The sequence below is a fragment of the Choristoneura fumiferana genome, chromosome 15, assembly GCF_025370935.1.
Source record: "Choristoneura fumiferana chromosome 15, NRCan_CFum_1, whole genome shotgun sequence".
Taxonomy (NCBI): Eukaryota; Metazoa; Arthropoda; class Insecta; order Lepidoptera; family Tortricidae; genus Choristoneura; species Choristoneura fumiferana.
In genome coordinates this window covers 9,695,007-9,713,121 of record NC_133486.1, presented here as the reverse complement: position 1 = coordinate 9,713,121, position 18,115 = coordinate 9,695,007, and the positions used below count along the sequence as shown (strand labels likewise).

Here is an 18,115-nt window from a genome sequence, read left to right as displayed (position 1 = left end):
AAAATTATTGGTAAACATCTTTCTGCAACGTTGCATAGAAAATCTTTTATTTTCGCCCGGCAGTGTAGTCATGATGGTTAAACTGACACTATGTAAAAATCGGTCAAGTGCGAGTGCGAGCGACTCGCGCATGAGGTTCCGCACCTCCGTACAATGTTTTAAAAACAAATAGTTCGGTAATATTTTTTTGTAAAAAAATCTAATACAAGCTTTTTTGTTGGCGGTACTTTTTGCCCCTGGTTACCAAAGTAGGTAGTCGTAAAGACGAATCAAATGAGACCAAATTCGATGCGGTCGTGTCGTTTTATTACAGAGTTCCTATGGCCAACATCTAACTTCATCATCAGATCAGCTCTACGTCATAATAATATTGCATTGTCATAGGATTTATACATGCATGCAAAATTTCAGCTCAATCGGTTGTAGATATCCACTTCAAATTTAAGTTGAAATATTTAATATTTTATTTAAATTATTTAATTCCACCTGAAAAAACATAATTAGTTACAACATTACATTACAAGTTAATAAAAACAGTCGCCCTGTCGGAGGCTGAATAGCGTTTTAAACTCTTGCCATGCGCCGAAAAAAAAGTGGCTGAACGGCGCGTACTTATTATGAATTAGTGACATCGGAGTCTCAGTAATAGGGTTCCGTTGGCACCCTTTGGGTACGAAACCCTAAAAAGGTACAATACCGGGTGGGCCCTGTAACAGGAGCAAAAAATTAAAACAGGTTCTGCCACTCAAATGAAACTACTTTAGTTCTGCAACTTTCAAAAATGAAGTAATTTTATCATTGTGTTTATTCCAGACAAATTACATAAATGGTGTTTTCAATGTATGGCATCCAATCCAATAGCTTACATGACATCGCCTGCCACGTAACAAAATGACGGATTTCGCAATACATTGCTTTCATAATACAAGTTATTTTCAAAAGTTGTAGAACTAAATTAGTTCAAGACGAAGAGTGGAAGCTGTTGTTTATTTTTTTGCTCCTGTTACATACAAAGATATAGTGAATATAATTGTTTTGCCCTCGTATTTTGTCGGAAAAGTTGGTATTTATCTTGATTTCTCAAACAGCTTACTGAAGTTTACTAAAGTTAATTGAGAAAGCAATATACACACGAATTTATATGACAAAATACGATGGCAAAACATTATTCATGTAAATAGTTTTCTTACATTATCACATCAGTCACAATAGAATTTTTCCCTAGCCACGAGTAAGATTTGCCCAGATTTCTTACATATATTCAAATTTCATTTTGCGCGTTACCTGAAAATTGGTACGTAACGTATTTTCCTACATGTATTGGTGAATATAATCAGAATATTTTATAAGGATGAATATCCTGAGCTTTAATTTCACTTCAATATTTTGTGCCGCAAAATATTCTGAGACCAGACGCTATTCAAATGCTTTTACCATTGAATTATTTCTGGTCGACTTAATAGTGGAATCCTTTTTATTTGGGGCGTGCTATAGATTAGGAAAGGGATTTCAATTCTTACTGAGTACAATCGTTATAAACATCGTGCTCAATACCGAATACTTACGACCGTTTAAAATATCCAACTATATGGTTATTTTAAGTTAGCTTTGACTTCAAGTTAGGTATATAGAATGTGCATGCAAAACGTAAAAAATCTGTAGACATCTACAAAGAAATGGTGTGTGTGAAGTTCCCATTCGGCACTGAGCTCGCGTGGAAATTACGGCCCAAGCCCTCTCATTTTGAGAGGAGATCTGTGCTCTGCTGACGTATATTATATAATCGTAGACCGAGATGACGACATAATAGTGTGCTGCTGATGAAAAGTTCCAACATATTTAACTAGCAAAATTCTGGTACCTCATAACTTAGATAAAATGGTTACTGGCAGGCAGCCAAAATGTGATAATACTCGTATTTGACATGCCTGTGGCAATATCTCATCGTGGCTTTTAATAAAATTGTCATAAAGCATACCTTCCTTTGAAACAAAGAACGCCAATATTTGCAAGCGACTCTTTCTCTTTAAACGAGGCTGTTGCTAGCTAAGGGGCTCCGGATATAACCTTATTGCTCACTTATAATGCAGAATTCAATTATTTACACGTAACGTACTTTCTAAAGGGATGTAATTTGTATTTTTTTAAGCGTGGACACTTGGACAGCACTCTAAAGGAAAATAAAAAAAAAACTTTTATTTGGCTTGCTGTTTGTATGTCAATTGGCTATCCTCCTGAGTTCTAACTTTTTCAACAGATGTAATACCTAAGAGCTAGACGTGGGTCACCAGCTTTTGTTATTTTGTTTAAATTCTCTAGCTTTTGCTTTTGTGCTTATTAAAGTACAGTCGGCCATTATTCTCAGTGTTAATTTGTTATTTATAAAGTATGTACGGTCGGTTTACCAACTTATGTATGCATTTTTAGGGTTCCGTGGCCAAAATGGCAAAAACGGAACCCTTATAGTTTCGCCATGTCTGTATGTATCTGTCTGTCTGTCCGTCCGTGGCTTTGCTCAGGGACTATCAATCATAGAAAGCTGTAATTTCGCACGAATATATATATGTCAACTATGTCGACAAAATGGTACAATAAAAATATAAAAAATTACCTCCCATCGACGTAAAGTGGGGGTGTTTTTTTTTTCTCATCCAACCTTGTAGTGTGGGGTATCGTTAGATAGGTCTTTTTTCGATTTAGTGACTTTTTTCGAGTGAGTGAACGATTTTTCGATTTAGTGATTTGTATTTAACTTTAAATTGCAATTTTTTGTTAAAATCGAGCGTCCCCCCGCCCCCCTTTAAAATCTAAGCCCGTGGGTGGAAAAATTTGAAAAAAATCAGGATAGTAGTAAGTATATTAAACTTTCAAGGAAAACTACTTATAACGGTTAAGTTTTCTTGAGAATTATTAGTAGTTTATGTAAGAGTATATAGCAGCCTAAGGTGTAATATATACCTAAACTTGGAATATTCCGTACAAAATAAGAAATCCTTAGAAAAATATTACTTAATTTTTTCGTAATGGCTACGGAACCCCATTTCAAGCGTGTCCGACACGCTCTTGGCCGGTTTTTCATACTAATTGCATAGAAAAGTGGATACTAAAATCAGGGCACCGACTGTACGCGAGGACTCACGAGGCTTACAAGTGCAAATCGTATGCCACCTAATTCTAACTTAACTGGTGTTCCTATCATCACAGTGTGTGTGTGTGTATGTATGTGTACCTATGTTTTTATAGGTCCCACTGAAAAACAGCGTTGCGGCTTGCCACAACATTGTGGTGTGGGGGGGAGGGGGCAGTACTATTTGATGTTTATTGTTATTTATTTTCAACTTCTAATGTATTTTTCTGTGTATCAAATTCAAATTATCTGCATAGAATTATTTCTTTTTTGCTTTCGAATACTATTACCCGAGTGATGTGCTTTGAAATGTATATTTTACGGGCATATCGATAGTCTAGTTCACAATCGCAATAATTACAACAAAAATCCTAGTTTAATACCGAATGTTCTAAAGGCCCCTTGGTCCAAAATATAAAGGCTTACTATTTACTGCCTAACTTCAAATTGTTTGTTTGTTTATACTCTTTAGTGTACAAAAAGGAAAACCAAAAAGGTTACATAAGGTTAAGTTTTTTTGTTTTAAGATCTTTATCACAACATTTAACGCAATAATGAAGTTTCGTTGAAATTAACCTAACCATACGTCGGGCGAGATATTATGCAGCGTAATTATCTAAACCAAGTATGCATGCGGAATATTTAGCATAGTTGTTGAGATTGTGTGTGCGTAGTTCGCTTCATAGTCCGAATTCTAATCCGTTTCAAAGCTGTCTAAGAATTTGAGGATACTTCGTATGTTTGATATTAATTTCGACTCTGACGCGATTTAATCAACAAAGTTTGATAACTAGGGTGATAGAACAAAGATGGCATAATAAGGTTTTGAATAAGCTTCTGCCATTGTTTATTACAAGCTTTTATTTAGCTTGTCCTCTTTGTTGTTGTTTTTTGTTTGGGTCAAATCTTGCAAGTTCAGTTTTCTAGTTTTCGGATTGACTTATTGCATTTGGTAAACATAATGTAGGTTCTGCTTGCTTAAAAATTAAAGCTTGTATTAAAAAAGTATTTATAGCAGAAACTTACTTAATTATTGAACTAAAAGAATTTCCTTGCTCACCCGCGACCTTACGATAGCTAAGCTTATGCAAAATATGCGTGTTCATGCAGTTCCTCCACCTCCATACTGTAAGAACACGCACAAATCACACAAACCCATCTATCACCACCACCACACTACACTGACGCGTTTCGAACTCAACCAGAGCTCATCTTTATCTTTTTGGTATACGGTTGTGTCACTCTGAAGATGAGCTCTGGTTGAGTTCGAAACGCGTCAGTGTAGTGTGGTGGTGGTGATAGATGGGTTTGTGTGATTTGTGTGTGTTCTTACAGTGTGGAGGTGGAGGAACTGCTTGAGCACGCATATTTTGCATAAGCTTAGCTATCGTAAGGTCGCGCGTGAGCAAGGAAATTCTTTTAGTTCATTGATATGGACCTCCGCAAAGTAACGCCTGGTTAAATAAATTACTTAATTATTCTTAATTATACATTTTTCCTTTAGCATTTAGAGCTAAACTGGACACAGAATTTCAAGTAGCTACGAGTACGTTAACACTTAAACGACATATAAACTGCAATCATTCTTTCTTTAATGAACCCTAAAAAGGCTCTCATTTTCAGACCCTATTTTTTGTAAAACCTATTTTGTACCGTAATGCCGAGGAAATACCTAAAATGTTTCTCTTTCATTTCGTGTGGCACAAGCTTTTGCACATTCTATTTTGCACATTTAGGTTGAATCATCGAACATGCTTGCATTCCATTACCGAGGTAATCAATCAGCGGGATAATTTGTAGGCATATTGACAATCCCTACACCTATCAATCTCCTTAAAATGGGAAATTTGCTTTGCGTGTTTGTTTTGGGGAGATTGTTGGGTTAACTTTGTAAAAATATGTGTACCTAGCGAAGTTTCAATCGTTATTGGGGTAAGATTAAGATGCGTGATTTGATATATCCAAATTGTCTTGATATTATTCTGATAATGCGTGATAGAAATGAAAAAGTACATCTCTTTCGTACACGCAAATATTCCGGTGAATATACTCGTACCTAGTGAAGTGCCAGCATATTATATATTTATTTCTTATTTTATTTCTATTTGGCTATGCATTGTCGTCTTTGTGGTGCTTAAATCATGTATCTATGTAACTAATCTTTGTTCGTTTACTGAGCTACTTCTTTAAGAGTCTGTATCATCTGTGTGTAGTACCAATCTTTTTCAAATTAAAAATTATTGTAATATTATAATCGATCCCTTCAATAGATAAGTTAAATAAATAAATAATCCCAGCCTATATACGTCTCACTTCTGGGCACAGGCCTCCTCTCAGAATGAGAGGGCTTGGGCCGCAGTTCCCACGCGGGCCCAGTGCGGTTTGGGAACTTCACACACACTATTGAATTGCTTCGCAGGTTTGTGCAGGTTTCCTCACGATGTTTTCCTTCACCGTTAAGCTCGTGGTAAATTTCAAATGTAATTTCGCACATGAATTCCGAAAAACTCAGAGGTGCGAGCCGGGGTTTGAACCCACGATCCTCTGCTTGAGAGGCCATAGGTCAAACCACTCGGCCACCACGGCTTAGGATAAAAATAAATATAGGATGTTTAAAGTACTTTAATAAAACAAGTAACTTAATTCCTAGCTACGTACGTTGCCTTAGTTATTTTTTTACTATTTTATGCGAGAATCTATCTATCACAGCTTAAAACTAAATCCAAATACACGCATGACACCAAGAATCTACTCGATTACCTAACCTTGTTTTCTCACAGCGGTTTTGTCTAAATTTGAGAGTCTATTCGTGTATTTCCAACGAAAACTGTATAATGTTTCAAAAGCCTCTACAAGTTTATTTAACGTAAGCTATAAATCTCTCCTTTATCTCTAGAACACATTAAAGTGTAGGTACGCCTAAAACTACAACGCGCTACTTTTGTAGCATATTTTAGTCTAATTAACTAAAAGAACTTTAAGGCAGTAAGTATACAATTTTTTTAAATTTTGTCAGTATTATTGGTTTGCACGAAGTCAGTTCTGTTTTTAACGCATATTTGCTGCTGGTTGTCGAACCGGAGATTTCCCCAGACCCTATACTACGAAGTGCAAAATTAGAACTTCGTATCTTGCCGTCCCGGGGACGCTTATATTATTTAATACGAGTGAGAGGGACGGAAGGTTAGGTACGATACGAACTTCGATATTCGAATTTTGTCGTAGCCCCCCAGTTTATGGCAATAAACGCACATCTGCGTTTAAAATGGCTGAAAAATTATACAGCGGCATTTTTTTTTAAATTTAATTATATAAACAAGTGGTACAAGTGAGTGGAAAATTACGAGCCACTATTGAAAACCCCTTAGGGGTTTATGTAATAGCTGGCGAGTCATCGCGTTTCAATCCGCGTACAAACTTAAGCTACTTATAGGTACATAAGATCAAACCTGGTTATCACAGGCCAGGTAGTATTTTTTTAAAGTTCGTTTACACCGTTTGGAGTCAGTGGCAGCACTTAGAACATCACTGGGTGAAGGATTCGGGACGGGAGTCGTAAGCAGAGTCAACCCTAACCGGATTCAGTTAGTTAAGGCAGCTTAAGGCTACTGCACCGTAGTAGTAACTATTAGTGAGATTCGATAAACGTGTTTTTTGATGTTGAAAATAAAAAGTATTCAATTATGGACGACTGAACGGCCAAGTGGTTAGAGAACCTAAGCTAACTACGAAGATTGAAGTGCTGGGTTCGATTCCCAGGCGGGGGAGATATTTGTATGAATAATACGAATGTTTGTTCTCGGGTCTTGAATATTTAATATGTATTTAAGTACGTATTTATCTATATAAGTATGTTTATCCGTTGCCTGGTATCCATGGGACATACAAGCTGTGCTTAGTTTGGGACTAGGTCAATTGGTGTCAAAGTGTCTCATGATATTTATTTTTTAATTTATTTAAAGTGATTTCAATCGTGATCGTGACTCATGTTAGATTTACCTTGCCAGGCGTTGCAATCATCATGAGCATTACTTATCGGGGATGAGTTTACATTTACACAGTTAGTTTAGGGTACATTAAAAACTTACCTGACGAAGTTCCGTTGCCAGGTCGATAACTAATTGATTTTGTTCTCGTATAAAGTCAAGAGTTATTTCGGTTTCGTGTGGTGCTGAAAAAGCAATAATATTTAATTAGATATACTAAAACCTTTTTTTTACTAACAATGAGTATATTAGTATAAATATGTTACTATTATGTACCAGCTTATTCTCGCGACTTTGCCGTGGAAGGATTTCTTTTCAGAAGCACTTATTTATTGCTTTTAGTGCGCAAAAAAATTGTATTAAAAATTGAATTGTAACAAAAACTTTTTGAAGTTTACATAAACATGTTTACATGTTAATCTACCTTCAAAGGAGTGTATGACGAACACCCACAACAGGGTCCAAAGCACGAGAAAAGCGATCAACCCGAGCTGGCACGTGACGCAACGGAACGCGACGGACCCCACGGTCTCCCCCGGGACCATGCGGGCCGGATATACGCGGAGCCAAGTTTCAGGAGGCTAAAACAAAATTTTCTAAAGTAGGGTAAAACGTCAATAATTACCCACCTTTCAATAACTGGCCGCCTTATACTAAAAATGAATTATATTTATTTATTTAGCCGTGGTGGCCTAGTGGTTTGACCTATCGCCTCTCAAGCAGTGTCGTGGGTTCAAACCCCGGCTTGCACCTCTGAGTTTTTCGAAATTCATGTGCGGAATTACATTTGAAATTTACCACGAGCTTTGCGGTGAAGGAAAACATCGTGAGGAAATCTGCACAAACCTGCAAAGCAATTCAATGGTGCGTGTGAAGTTCCCAATCCGGCCCAAGCCCTCTTGTTCTGAGAGGAGGCCCAGCAATGGGACGTATATAGGCTGGGTTGATGTTGATGATTTATAGGTGACCAGAATTCATTTTAGTATAAAGTGGCCAGTTATTGAAGGGTGGCCAGTAGGTAATATGACACCAATAAAAACCCGACTGCCTTAAAAATACTAAAAAGAAGAAAACAAGTCTAGTGGTCTAGAACTCTGTTAAGTAGCTAACTTTATCGCATTCACTGCCACCGACGCATATATGCGTCACCGTGACTTTCACCCTGTGCCGCTGTCATAATTATTCATAGATTTTGAACGCACATGGGCGTCGGTGGCACTTGTGGTCAGTCAAGTCAAGTCAGGTGACAGTGAATGCGTTAAAGTTCAACAGTCGGGACCCATTAGGTACTAAGAATTTTTGAGCTGGTCACGATTTTAAGATTTAGCTACCCTACTTAAAGCAGTTTTAGACCACTAAGTATTGTTTTCTTCTTTTTAGTATTTTTTTAAGGCAGTCAGATTTTAGATTTTTTTTATTTAATGTTTTATTGCACACTTTTTTGATATTTCTGTAAAGTCTGTTTTTTATTAAAAAAAGGGTACATAATATTGAAATAATATGTACCTTATATCACTCCGACATTTATGAAGCATCGAATGACGTATCATTTATCAAAATCGGTTCAGCCGTTGAGTAGTTACGAGAGGATATAGGAATAGACATATATACATAGGGTCAAAAACATAACCCTATACTTCTTCTCAATCGGGTAAAAATTAACTCTGTTTATAGGTAACTTATACCAGTATGTAGGTGATTAGAATTCATTTTAAGCGTAAGGTGGCGATTTTTTGAACATGGTCAGTAATTGACGATTTATCTACCCTAATAATGTGATTAGGGAAAAAATGGCCGTCTGATGCCGTATAAATTAATTATATTTTAATGAATAGAAACAAAATACAATATTTACAAAATAGATAAAAATACACACATACGGGTCAAACACATAACCCTATTCTTCTTCGCAATCGGGTAAAAATGAACTCTGTTTATAGGTAGGTAAATTATACGAGTAGTAGGTGATTAGAATTCATTTTAAGCGTAAGAGAGAGAGAGAGAGAGAGAGAGAGAAGCATTTATTTACACATATTCGATTTATTTGGTACGTTTTAATTCCGTATTGATTGTCTAACGCGCTGACGTTCGCGATGGCATTCACTATATCTTTCTACCCTCGTCTTATACTGTGTGAAAGAAGTGGTGAAGACGTTGTGATTCCAAGTTTGAGACAAAAATCCCTGGTCATCCTGTTTGTTGATCAAAAATCACTTTGACGATTACGTAATGTACCTATATACCTATATTTAACCAGATTTAACCACACAACATATTGTATATCCTTGATCTTTATAATTGATAGTTTAAATTCATAAATAACTGCCCGTCGGTCCATCTTTCTGTTAGTCTGCCTCTTCACGCTTAAACACAGAATAAAGTAATAGTATAAGTTTAAACTGCAGAACGGATATTCAACAATATAAAGTAAGAACTAGGTTGCAGCAGGTGGTGCATTAGCAGTAGTTCGTATACCTTCCTACATACTCGTAGATCCCATTTACCAAAGAGATAGTTTGAGACCCTAGAAAGGACATAGGTAAGTTATAACTCCAAAAATCCATAGAAGAGAGAGAGAGAGAGAGAGAGAGAAACATTTATTTACACATATTTGATACACATAAAAATACATTAGATGGAAAAAATAAAAATAACATCGAATAGTATAAAGTGGACCCCACTCAGCATAGTTACGATAAATAACGATAAATTCTTCGCAGACGAAGTCGCGAGCAACAGCTAGTTCAATAAAGTTCCAGGTTACATGTATACAATACGAGTAACATTGGACGGAACTCGAAATAACAGCAATCCTACTGAGCTCCTTGTTAAGCAGTTTCCTCGCTGAGGGAGCACTTAGACAGACAAATTGCTCGATCATTTTAAAGACCAATAGAATGATCGGCCTGCTGGTTGTACACTGCGTAGTTGTATGTGGCCGCTCTTTGTCACTCCGACAGGTATGACGAATCTAAAAAAGGCATTTTTACTTTAAATGACGCAATTTTTTTTCAGAATCTTTTTACTCAGAATCTCTTGATTGCACTATTGATTTTGACAAAGAAGATAAAACGTCCCCAATTTACCATATAAATTTTAAGTGACCATTTCGTATCCTATCGCCCCATATAAACTGTATGAAAAAAAAAGTCACAAACACTCACAAAACTGACAAAAAACTTTAGGGACACTTTTTTCTTCTTCCAAATTAATAGTGCTCTTGATTCTGTAAGGAGAATACAAAATACTTCATTCTGAAAAAAAAATGGGCCATTTAAAGAAAAATGCCCTAAAACCAGTAAAACCCGTTTAGACTGCAGAGAGCAAGTGTATGAAAGAAGTGGTGAAGACGATTGTGACACTTTGACGATTACGCTATGCTATATTTAACCAGATTTAACCACAAAACATTGTATATCCTTGATCCTTATAATTGATATTTTAAGTTTATAAATAACTGCCCATCGGTCCATCTTTCTGTTAGTCTGGTCCTGCAGGCTCTAAACTACGACGTGCACAATTTGAACTTCGTATCTTGCCGTCCCGTTGACGCAAATATTATTTAATACGAGAGGGAGAGGGATGGTACGATACGCACTTCGATTTTTGAATTTCGTAGTAGCCCTCCAGTAACCTAATGGGTACACTGAAAGTACCTACTTGCAGTGTACCCGTACCTACTTTAGCTGTGCCGGGAGACAAGAAAGATTTGCTATTTCCGCCGGGAACCGAACTAATATCCTTCGATTTAGGTCAAGATGTAACTTTATTTCGATTGTTTGTGTGATTTGAGACATGTTTGTTCACATAATTGTGAAAGTTTGTGAGTGAGTGAGTATGTTTGTTACTTCTTCACGCTGAAACGGCTGGACGGATTTGGTTGAATGATGGACATAGGATTGTTTTTATCCCGAAAACTTGCATAATTTCCACCAATAATGTGCGAGGATGTGTTGCGAAGAATGTGTTTTTCCTTAGCCAATAGAAACGCTTCATTTACACATCCTCGCGCAGCACATCTGGTGAAAAACAGCTGAGACCTATTACCACTTGCATTGTGGCTGAGAAGAGCGAGGCGAGGTAAATGAAGCGATTTTATTGGTTAGTTAAAAACACATTCCTCGCCATTATTGGTGGAAACGGAGCTTTAGTGACGAATGGATTTTTCGCAAATGGAATCGCTGGCAAAAGATAGTAATTAAATATACTTGGAAGCTGTGGAGTCAATCCCGGAAAAACCACAGTAAGTGCGTGTAATTGAAATAACTGGTTAAATAGAAACATAGTTTATTAAATTTATGATTGAATAGAATATCTACACAGATATTACAATTTTTAGGTTTCCATGACCAAAAAGGTGGCAACGAGACCCTACTACTAAGTCAACGTTTTCTATCTGTCTGTCTGTGACTGAGCTGAATCTTTTAAAGAATCACGCAAATAATTGAAAAAAAGAGTTGTTGAAATTTTGATTTCCTTCAGGGGTGTGTTTCTTTGTTATTTTCTTTTTAGTAATCATCATCCCAGCCTATAAGTATACGTCCCACTGCTGGGCACAGGCCTCCTCTCAGAATGAGAGGGCTTAGACCGTAGTTCCCACACGGGCCCAGTGCGGATTGCGAACTTCACACACACCATTGAATGGCTTCGCAGGTTTGTGCAGGTTTCCTCACGATGTTTTCCTTCGCCGCAAAGCTCATAGCAAACCTTATCAGTAATAAGAACACTAAAAAAATAAAATTTCTTAGTTTATTTACAAGGAAGTTATAGAAGGCTCAAAAGTGTCGCTATTAGCAGCTTCTAAACAAGAATGATAGGGCTGCCCTCGATTTGGTAGGGCCATGGCCTCTGATAAGGCCGATTTTTTAATGTTCCACTAAATACACCGGTGTTAATACCTAATGGTTCCTTAAAAACATGCACAGTACTTACAATAATCACTGGATTCATGGCACCAGAATTTTTATTGACAGAGTTCCCACCATATTCTTTTAACACCTGATCGTTTTTAGTAACAGAATAACTGTCACCATTATTATCGTCTTTACTCGTAGCTGTATTAACATTCACCTCCTGGATCATATTTTTAAATGTGTCACTTATATCACATCTAATATCATAATGCTCACATCCACCCGGTAATATTCTATACCTTTGTACATCTTTAAACTTAACATTAGAATACGTTTTAGTAGCATTGACATTAACGTCACCTACTAGATTACGTCGGCAAATATTACTAAATAGTTTAGGTTTTTTACGAAATTTTACTTTGTAAAGGGGTTGCACGAATGTTGTTTTGAATTTTTTCCTGCACAATGAATTTTTCATCGTGGCACGGGCGGTGGCTCGCCTGGAAATGGTATTCCCAAAAGCGGTTCGATGCTGGCGTGTTAGAAACTTAGACTGCTCACTTCCTGTTCAAAGTTCGCTGCGGAAGCGATTCCTCATTTGCTATGAAACTTGGCGAAGAAATTGGGAGCCGATGTACTGCTTTTGAGTGAAGAATTTAAGTTCCGCGGCAAAATCGATGGAATTTTGATACGCGTCTCTCTCAAACTATCAAATTATGGTTGGCTTGTAGAAGCTAATTATTAAGTAAAATAAATATTACATATTATGAACTCAACTGTACTAGGTATACATATACACCCATATCTATTGCCTTGTTTTGTAAGGAAACAAAGACATGACCAATCCTAGACGAAAATAGATACGCCCCATTGTCAACATACGTTTGCCCTCCGATGGCCTCTTTCAAGATCAAAGTGACATCTACGACAGGATCTATATAGCACCTAACAATAGAATTATTTACTTAAAGGAACAATATAAAAGTAACAGAGGTATATATATGAATCCTGATATTTTTATATCTAAAAAACATCAGAGACTGTTGAGTCATTCATAGAAAACAGGCTTTGATCTTATTCTTGCGATGATAGTTTATCTTTGAAACAAGATGATACTTACCTATTCCTTTTGTGTAGTTTAGTGGTTTACTTATACACATGTAGGCGGAATAGTATGTATATTAGGCTCAATTGGTTAATTAAACATGATGACGATGATGAAGGTAAAAAGGCAAGAGTTCGTTGATATGGACATCAACAAAGTAACGCTTGAATCAGTCAAATAATCACTGACCTTGACCTGTTGCTGGATGTGCTTTATCTACTATTAGAACATATTCAATCGATCATGAATACGTAATTTTACGATTTTTTTGTTTCTTTATGTACCTAAAAAGTCACGGGTAATCCTTTGCTTCCGACCTTTGCACGTATACATAGTTCACAAAAATTGCTAAACTCGGTTTTTAGCTCCATTTACCTTTCTACAGTCTCTACAGTGTGCTGTTTCGACACAAAATCACATAAGGTACAGTAGTAATTTTCGAAACGGCCACGGAACCCTTTCCTGGGCGTATCCGATATGCTCTTGAACAGTTTATTTGAGGAATATCATTTGATTACGTTTATTTACAAATTTTAGTTTCTTCACTGCTCCAAGGAATAGCAGACCTGCGAATTTGGTAGCAATTGCAGTTTGATACCTCCTTGCGTTCCTCAGAAAATTGGTCTTGACGGACGGAATGTGATCCTATATTAAGGTTTCGTTTTTACTAACTGGACCTAGGTAAGGTTACACTAAACGCCTAATAAACTAGTCTTTAAAACCTAACATCTTTTTGCTCCCGTTAAACATCTTGAACGCGTTATGACTATGGATATGTTAGGCTGGCTTTTATGTTATACATAAAATTTATAGCTTCTCCAAATTTGGGTGATCTAAAACCATCCCCGAAGATTTGCGATAAAGCATCCAGTGATATACTAGCCTTTTTTTTAGCTGTTAAGGCATAGGTTGTACGCTAAATAGTCGAATTTATGTTGATTTTATTCTGGCAGAATAGAAGTCGTTTTGGTGATATTCTTTTATTTAATTTATGGAGAGGAGACATGACGTAAAAATAAAAGGGTAGTAATAAAGATATTGTTGGTAGGGGAAAATAACCATGACAACTCGGGTTAAAGAACATAATTTAAATTAAATGAATAGAAGTACAGATTTCATTTTATTGAGGAAACGTGCATTAAAATCATTATTAGGGAGTACAATCTATGTGACGATAGTGGAGTGGTGCCAGGCATTCAATTCTCGTCAAACGCACGGCCGGCCCCAGCGAACGTACGCTGCGGCCATTATTGCCATTTCGTTCTGGAATGGACGTCGAGTGTGTCGTTTGCATGTTTGACTGTTGTTTTTTGATATAACTTAAAATTTCAGTTATACTTTTGAACATGAAACTACCGTGAGACTCACTCATATTAAATGTTATTATAACGGATAACTCACGTCTTAAACCGAGTTTAGCTCGACATGTTTCGGGCTATTTCGTAGCCCTTCCTCTCAGGAGCACGCGAATCGGCGGCTGCCGCAACACGCACACTACGCGCCACCGCTCTCATGTCGAGCTAAACTCGGTTTAAGACGTGAGTTATCCGTTATAATAACATTTAATTTCAGTTATACTTATTAGGACACTCTATAAGAGCCACATACATTTTCGCTTTGAATTCAAATTTAAGATTTTCCTCCATGTTGGACCAATAAAACAGTTCTCGACTAAAACCTCCAGGTATAAAATAAACCTTATCTAGGGCACAGAATACCCTCGACTTGTTATTTGCAAGTCTCGTAACACAAATAAAGCCTAATAAACCTATAAAGAAAGCTCCAAATTGAGTTCAGCTGAGCTGTCACTTCACACACACCTCAATTACGACTCCGCAACAATAACGCACAGATTTATACCACATTTTTATTAGAGATTTATCACACTGGCGTTTTGCGGACGGTTTTACAGCGAGGCGATTTATTAAAATAGACTTTCGAAGCAGACGTCAATGACGTCACTTTTGCTGCGATATATCAAAGTCAAAGTCGAAATCAGCGACGGTCCTAGGGTAGAGCAAGTCCTCTAAGCCCGAGATGGCAAGGGGCGCGAATTTCCAGTTTCCAGTGCAAAATGAAATTTTGATGTCGCCTTTTGAAGGGCGCGGAAGCGATGTAAAAAATCTTGCCCTATCTTTATCAAGGGCTAGAACCCGTGCTGGTTAAAATATTTAAGTTCAATATAGGCTACAAGCACTCATGCCGAGGAATCTAGGTACCACCGGTTCGGAAAAAACTTATGTTGAGAAGAAACCGGCAACAAATTCGACTATTTATAATATTTGATAGTGTTCTGTATCTCAGTTGACAAAAATGGAACCCTAATCCAAATAATAATGTTGTCCTTCCGTCCGTAGGTGTGTCAAGACTCTTTTTCTCAGGAACGCCTAGAGGTATTCGGATGAAATTAATATTCAAATTCTCAAGTCTGCTGCCCCTTGGTGCAGTGAAAAAAAAAACAAACTTCTAAGTTAACGCAATCAAAAGATATACCTAGTCATAAAAAAATCGGCCAAGAGCGTGTCGGACACGCCCAAGATAGGATAAAAATCAAGTAATATTTTTATAAGGATTTCGTATTGTGTACGGAGTCTTCCAAGTTTAGGTATGTTGTATACCTTACTACTTACAATTCTCAAGCAATCTTAGCCGCTATAATTTTCCTTGTAAATTTGATTACATTTACTACCATTTTGTTTTTTTTCAAATTTTTGCAAACTTGCTGATTTCGCAAACAGATCACTGCATGTTCGTCGAAACACGATAAGCAGAGTTATCACATGGCATTAATATTGATAAGTTGATTTAATGTTCAGTCGATTTTAGTTTCGTAACCTGCCAAACTCAAACAAAATCGGCCAAACGACAGGTAAGATTTTACTGAGTTGACTATCATATACAAGCTGTTATCAAAATGTAGTTAGGTGCGACGACGAGCGTTAGCGAGGAGGAGTGTTAGGTAGAATTGCGACCAACAACGCACGAGCCGAGCGAGCGAAGCGAGCGTGCCGCGGCAGCGGCCGGCGAAGTGCCAGAACCGAATTCTAGCATCGCGACTTGGTTTGTTTAGACTCCAACATAAAATATATGCAAATGATGGTCAAAAATACGTTTATTACTTGCTTTATACGTTTAAAACTTGTGAGGGTACATAAGAAAATCATAAATAATGCGCGGTCAGCACGGCGTGTAAAAATGCCAATGAGGCCATAGTGTAATCCATACATATTCGCGGTATTGAACGCCATTCGCCATTCGCCATGCGAAACGAAAAGATGCGAAAAGTTGATATGCGCACTGAATAATAGGTCAACCGTTACAAAAGCGAAAGGTTGTTCGATCATACGTGCAAAATGTGTAGTGATTAATAGGCTAAACGAATTTCTGTGAATAGTTGTTCGGCTTACTGATTCATATGCCAAGTAAATAGTCTGCTAAACTGACTACGGAACCCTAAAAAGGTGCTTACAATGAAATGTAGTTAGTATGTCATTAGTCCGCACGAAGAAATTCCCTTCATATTTCTTATTGCGAACTGCTATGGATTAAAATTCATTCTGTCGTCTGTATTTTCAGATAGACGTAGTGCTACAGTGAGTAGGTTGTTACTGACCCAGCGAGATAGATACACTTTTGACCTCATCTACCCTCTTCATCAGGTGAGATAGAGGTCAATCCGGGTTAGTTTTCTTTTATCTAAAAAAAGGTTTTTAAAAACTTCATGCTATCACTCTGTCGCAGCGTCACTAATATGCGTCACAATAACAGACGCCCGTGCAGCTTTAACCTTGTACTATTACTTATTCTGTGCTTTAAATGGAATTTCATCTTAACAAATTGTCTCGCTGGAAAGACGCCCAGAATTTGTCGTGTAATAACGCCCTAACGTTGAAAATCCTTCCAGGAACCACTTCTCGTATAAGTTTCTGTTTTATCAAGCTGTTTTCTTTGTACGATTGTAACAACTTACCTAGACATTAATGTGATAGGGAACAATATGGTTTTTCGTGGCTAAAGCTTTTATAGCTTAGGTTTGGTTTAGTGATTGTTATTATAAACTTTATTGAAGATAACTCGGATACGCATTTTAGCAAATCACCTTAAGCTTCTATAATTATGGATAGGTAGATCAACCTTTTTTGCTTATTTATCTTTATCTTACTTACTCCTGTATTCTTTTTGCCCACGGCCGAATGGAAGGTAGGTATTATAATAATACCTATGTGTTAGGGTGAGAAGTTGTTTGTTTATTTACAAAATATTGCTTTTATCGATGTAATTCTTCACGAGTCCCTCTGGTGCCTTACCATCGCATTATACATACTTACTTACTTCACCATAACGGGTACGTATTATAATGTATAAATTTAAAATACAGATCGGTTGAAATACATACAGTTGAAATATCGAAAATTGTAAAATATAATGGTTAAAATAAATATTAATCAAAATTAATAAAGCACGTTTTTCATATTGGTCGAAATACATACAATTAAAATGACTAAGTTCACAATGTATATGCTCTGAATATATACAATCAGAATTTATAATAGTTGAAAAAAATAACAACTAAAATTCCTATGTACGTTTTTCATAATGGTCAAAGTACATACTATATAATGCCTAGGTTCATCATCATCTCTAGTCTATTTACGTTGTTTTAGTTTTAGGCGCATCGCGCCTGGACAAAACTCTAACCTAACCTATAAGATACCGACTGATCGGAAGCCGTATTGTCTAACAAGACCTTGCATTTTAAACTAATTGAATAGAAACTTTAGGTGCGAAGACGAGCGTAGCGAGGAGGAGCGTGTTGGGTGTAACCATGACCAAAACAGCCAGCCAGAATTGTAATATATGCATTTTTCTTTGTGAAAATTCAGTGTCTAGTATGTATTTGAACCATTATAGAAAACATACTGTATAGATTTTGAACGTATACATTATGAAAATATGTATTTTGTGCCATATGACTAAGAACCATTATACATTGTAACCATTATATATTTTGACCACTATGCATTTCAAGCTTAGCTAGATTATA

At 36.8% G+C, this 18,115-nt stretch overlaps 1 protein-coding gene across 1 annotated transcript in view; it reads right to left on the bottom strand.

Moving 5' to 3' along the window:
• The window catches only part of LOC141435461 (uncharacterized), a 56,862-nt gene extending 44,219 nt beyond the window's left edge, over nucleotides 1-12,643 (bottom strand). The window contains exons 1-3 of the mRNA XM_074098145.1: nucleotides 12,046-12,643; nucleotides 7,538-7,694; nucleotides 7,216-7,298 (exon numbers count right to left, since the gene is read on the bottom strand). Of these exons, the coding sequence (XP_073954246.1) occupies nucleotides 7,216-7,298; nucleotides 7,538-7,694; nucleotides 12,046-12,444 (639 nt within the window). The 5' untranslated portion in view covers nucleotides 12,445-12,643. The remainder of the gene's footprint in view (nucleotides 1-7,215; nucleotides 7,299-7,537; nucleotides 7,695-12,045) is intronic.
• Between the last annotated feature and the right edge of the window lie 5,472 nt (nucleotides 12,644-18,115).